Genomic DNA, 3,092 nt, shown 5'->3' with positions numbered 1-3,092 from the left:
AGAAAGAATAAACAATATAAATATATATATATATATATATATATATATATAGAGAGAGAGAGAGAGAGAGAAGTTAGCAGGACCCTTTCTTTTGAGTGGTTCACCTCTGGATATATTAAACCTTTCAACTTGTCTCACTAAGTATGTTTTAAGGTTCATTTAGTTATCTTATTAAAGCTTTACTTGGAGACAATGTTATACAGATTTTACATATAAAGCTCCTTATAACCACATGATTTTGAAATACCAATAACCTTTCAATTGTTTTTGCTCGCTCAAACCTAGCAACACACATATAAAGTTGTATTTGGTTTCAATCAGAGTAGTCAGCTTTGCAAACCTTAGAAGTAGCACTAGTGGGAGAATACCATTACCTTTTTATCTTAACCTTTTTTTTTTCCCCCTAGTTGGTACTCACACACCCCCCCTCCAAGGAATTGTTTGCAGCTAACACGAATCGATCCTGAGACCTGATGTTTCATGAGGCACCAGGGCCCAAGTCTTTTCCAACTAGGCCAACCCCTTGGTTTATTTATTTTTATCTTAATCTTTCCTCTCTCCATCTATTGCAATTCATTATTTGTAAATTATTTTTCATCTACTACTAATTCCTTAATTGCACATTTGTACCTCATTCAAGCTATGATAACAAAGGAGATCGTGCAATAGAAGGATCTTCTTCTAAGTATGTATCATGCCTTCAAATGTAATTCCATGGTCGAATGCATAGTTATTAAAGGTGCACTTAAGCAAGCAGGTCTTCGGAAAGGACAAAAAACACACATCAGCATTTAATACACAGAGAATGTCTACTTCGTGGCAATGAACACAATGGCTTATAAGATGCTTGTGTGTGTGTGTGAGAGAGAGAGAGAGAGAGCTCACCCATCCGATGCAAATCTTTTAGTGCATAACCACTAGGATAGTTCTCATATGATGCCATAAACATTATAACGGTGCACACTAGACTACAAAATGAACAATAAGCATCGACAGATGAAGTAATTCAAATTTCTAATGACGGAATGTGCATACTCATCCAACCTGACAATGAGCATTCCCAGCAGAGCAATATAAAGCGAGTTCCAGAATCTCTTTTTCCTATTTTGTAACTGTGAAAAGTTGAAATCAGAAATTAATAAAAGTTTTCTACAAGTCAAAATAGAGAAACTGCAAAATCCAATACCAGATTTCTTGAAAAATGAAAGGACATAATATTTGGGATAATTGAACATCAAGAAGCTACAATTACATTGAAAATTACAATACATATTTAACTTTCTAAATTTTCATCCAAGCAAGCCAGCAAAAGCGTTACATAAACACTTCTAGATGAAAGCCATATCCATTCAAAAAGTATCAAATCCAGATACAAAAAAATTTGGTGAAATCTCCTGGATTCTTCATTACGAGATTTGTTATAGATTCTAATAATACGAGATGGTTTTAAGACCATACTCAATGATAAAGAAAGCTGGAAGTCAACTAAATATCCATAACTCAGCAAAACCAATAGACAAATACTGAAACTGTGTACCAAGACAAGGATAGAACTAAAAAGGGAAAAAGGAAAAAATTTGTGAAAAGTTAAATGTGGCACCAATCTGGAACAAGAAGAGAGAAACTTGACTGAGATGGATGGTCCTTCAAGCTATCAGGACCTGAGGCCAACCCCAACCCCACCTCACCCATCAGCATCTGATTACTGTTTAAGGGCAGCTCGGATGATAGTCATGTGGAAGATAGATGACAAGACTAATTAGGAGTGATTAATTCAAGGCTTCAAGCCAAAGGTGCTAAGACCGACAATGAGGTCTTTGTGAAGTTGAGTAATAAATGTTTTACATGAGCACTTCACCACTAGGTGACATATCCATGTTAGAAATGACATGCAATGAATACGGATTTGTGTGTTAAACTGTTGAATCAATACATCAGCATCATGTGTGTCTAATAGAAGATTAAATATTCCTAAATAACTTAAGGTTCCCTCCTACCATAAGTATGAACGAATCTTGGAATTGAAATTGTTAAAACGGACATATCTTCACTCATTATCCCTTCACCAGAGTCTTCTACATTTGCTCAAACTCAGTAAAGCTAGCCTTCCACACCTCTTTCTGTTGGCTTTTCCATTCACTTCCTTTCATTTGTCGGCAAATAATCGACATTTTAATTCTTAATTTGCTCCCACCATTTTCCTCATCTAAACTCGCTCTAATAAATCTGCTATAAAATGGCATCCAGTCATCCTTCCGGCTTTCCCAACTCAAATTGGACAGCCAAGCAGAATAAATTGTTTGAGAACGCTCTTGCAATATATGATAAGGATACCCCTGACCGGTGGCACAACATAGCCAAGGCCGTTGGTGGAAAAAGTGTGGAGGAAGTAACGATGCAATATGAGATGCTTCTAAGCGACATCAAATGCATTGAGTCAGGCAAAGTCCCCCTTCCTAATTACAAGAGCAATGTGCGTAACAAGTAAGAGACAGTATCAGTAATGAAGAGCAGAGGTAACCTGCTAATGCCTCCTTTAAGTTTGAACTGGTAGGAAAGTTTTGGCAATTAACCAAAATGGATAATAGTCTATATCTTGTGTGAGGCTCATACTCATGTACCCCCATCCCCTGCATGTGTGATTAATCTATGGTATTCTTTTGCGAGTGGAACATTTTTTATGATAGTTCTGATGAGGGCTGATCGATATATAGCAGTAGAATGAACCACTTTTCAGAAGATTAAAAATTTCATGTTTGCAGAATTTAATTGTTCCATTAATATTGTAACAGTTCAAGCTGAAATGTGTGTGAAGCTCCTCTAAAGATCATAAATGATCCCTAGCAGAAAAGATCCGTACATTTTTCCTCTTAAGAAAAGATTTGGCATATTAAAAATTGAAAGCACCTTTTGTCTGAGATAATGTATGTTGAGTGAGATTCTTAAGATGACTCTCATACTAGGAAATTCTGAGCTCTATAGGTGGAGCATTCCATAAGTCAATTTAATCAGAAATCGGATTAGCTAGCTACGTTATATAAAATCCAATCAAGGATGTCACTAACATTCTCTAACAATCCAATTATGGGATC

The 3,092-nt window shown here is 36.0% G+C and overlaps 1 protein-coding gene across 1 annotated transcript; it reads left to right on the top strand.

Moving 5' to 3' along the window:
• The first annotated feature begins 2,236 nt into the window (after window positions 1-2,236).
• On the top strand, window positions 2,237-2,488 carry LOC132282090 (protein RADIALIS-like 3). Its single transcript, XM_059783717.1, has one exon. The coding sequence runs from the start codon at window positions 2,237-2,239 to the stop codon at window positions 2,486-2,488; it is 252 nt and encodes an 83-aa protein (XP_059639700.1).
• Window positions 2,489-3,092: the final 604 nt, after the last annotated feature.

This window comes from Cornus florida, unplaced genomic scaffold (genome assembly GCF_030987335.1).
Source record: "Cornus florida cultivar Cherokee Brave unplaced genomic scaffold, ASM3098733v1 CherokeeBrave_3.0.0_Hap2_Chr11, whole genome shotgun sequence".
In the NCBI taxonomy this organism is placed as follows: domain Eukaryota; kingdom Viridiplantae; phylum Streptophyta; class Magnoliopsida; order Cornales; family Cornaceae; genus Cornus; species Cornus florida.
The sequence above is the reverse complement of the archived record's forward strand: the minus strand, read 5'-3'. Positions and strand labels throughout refer to the sequence as shown.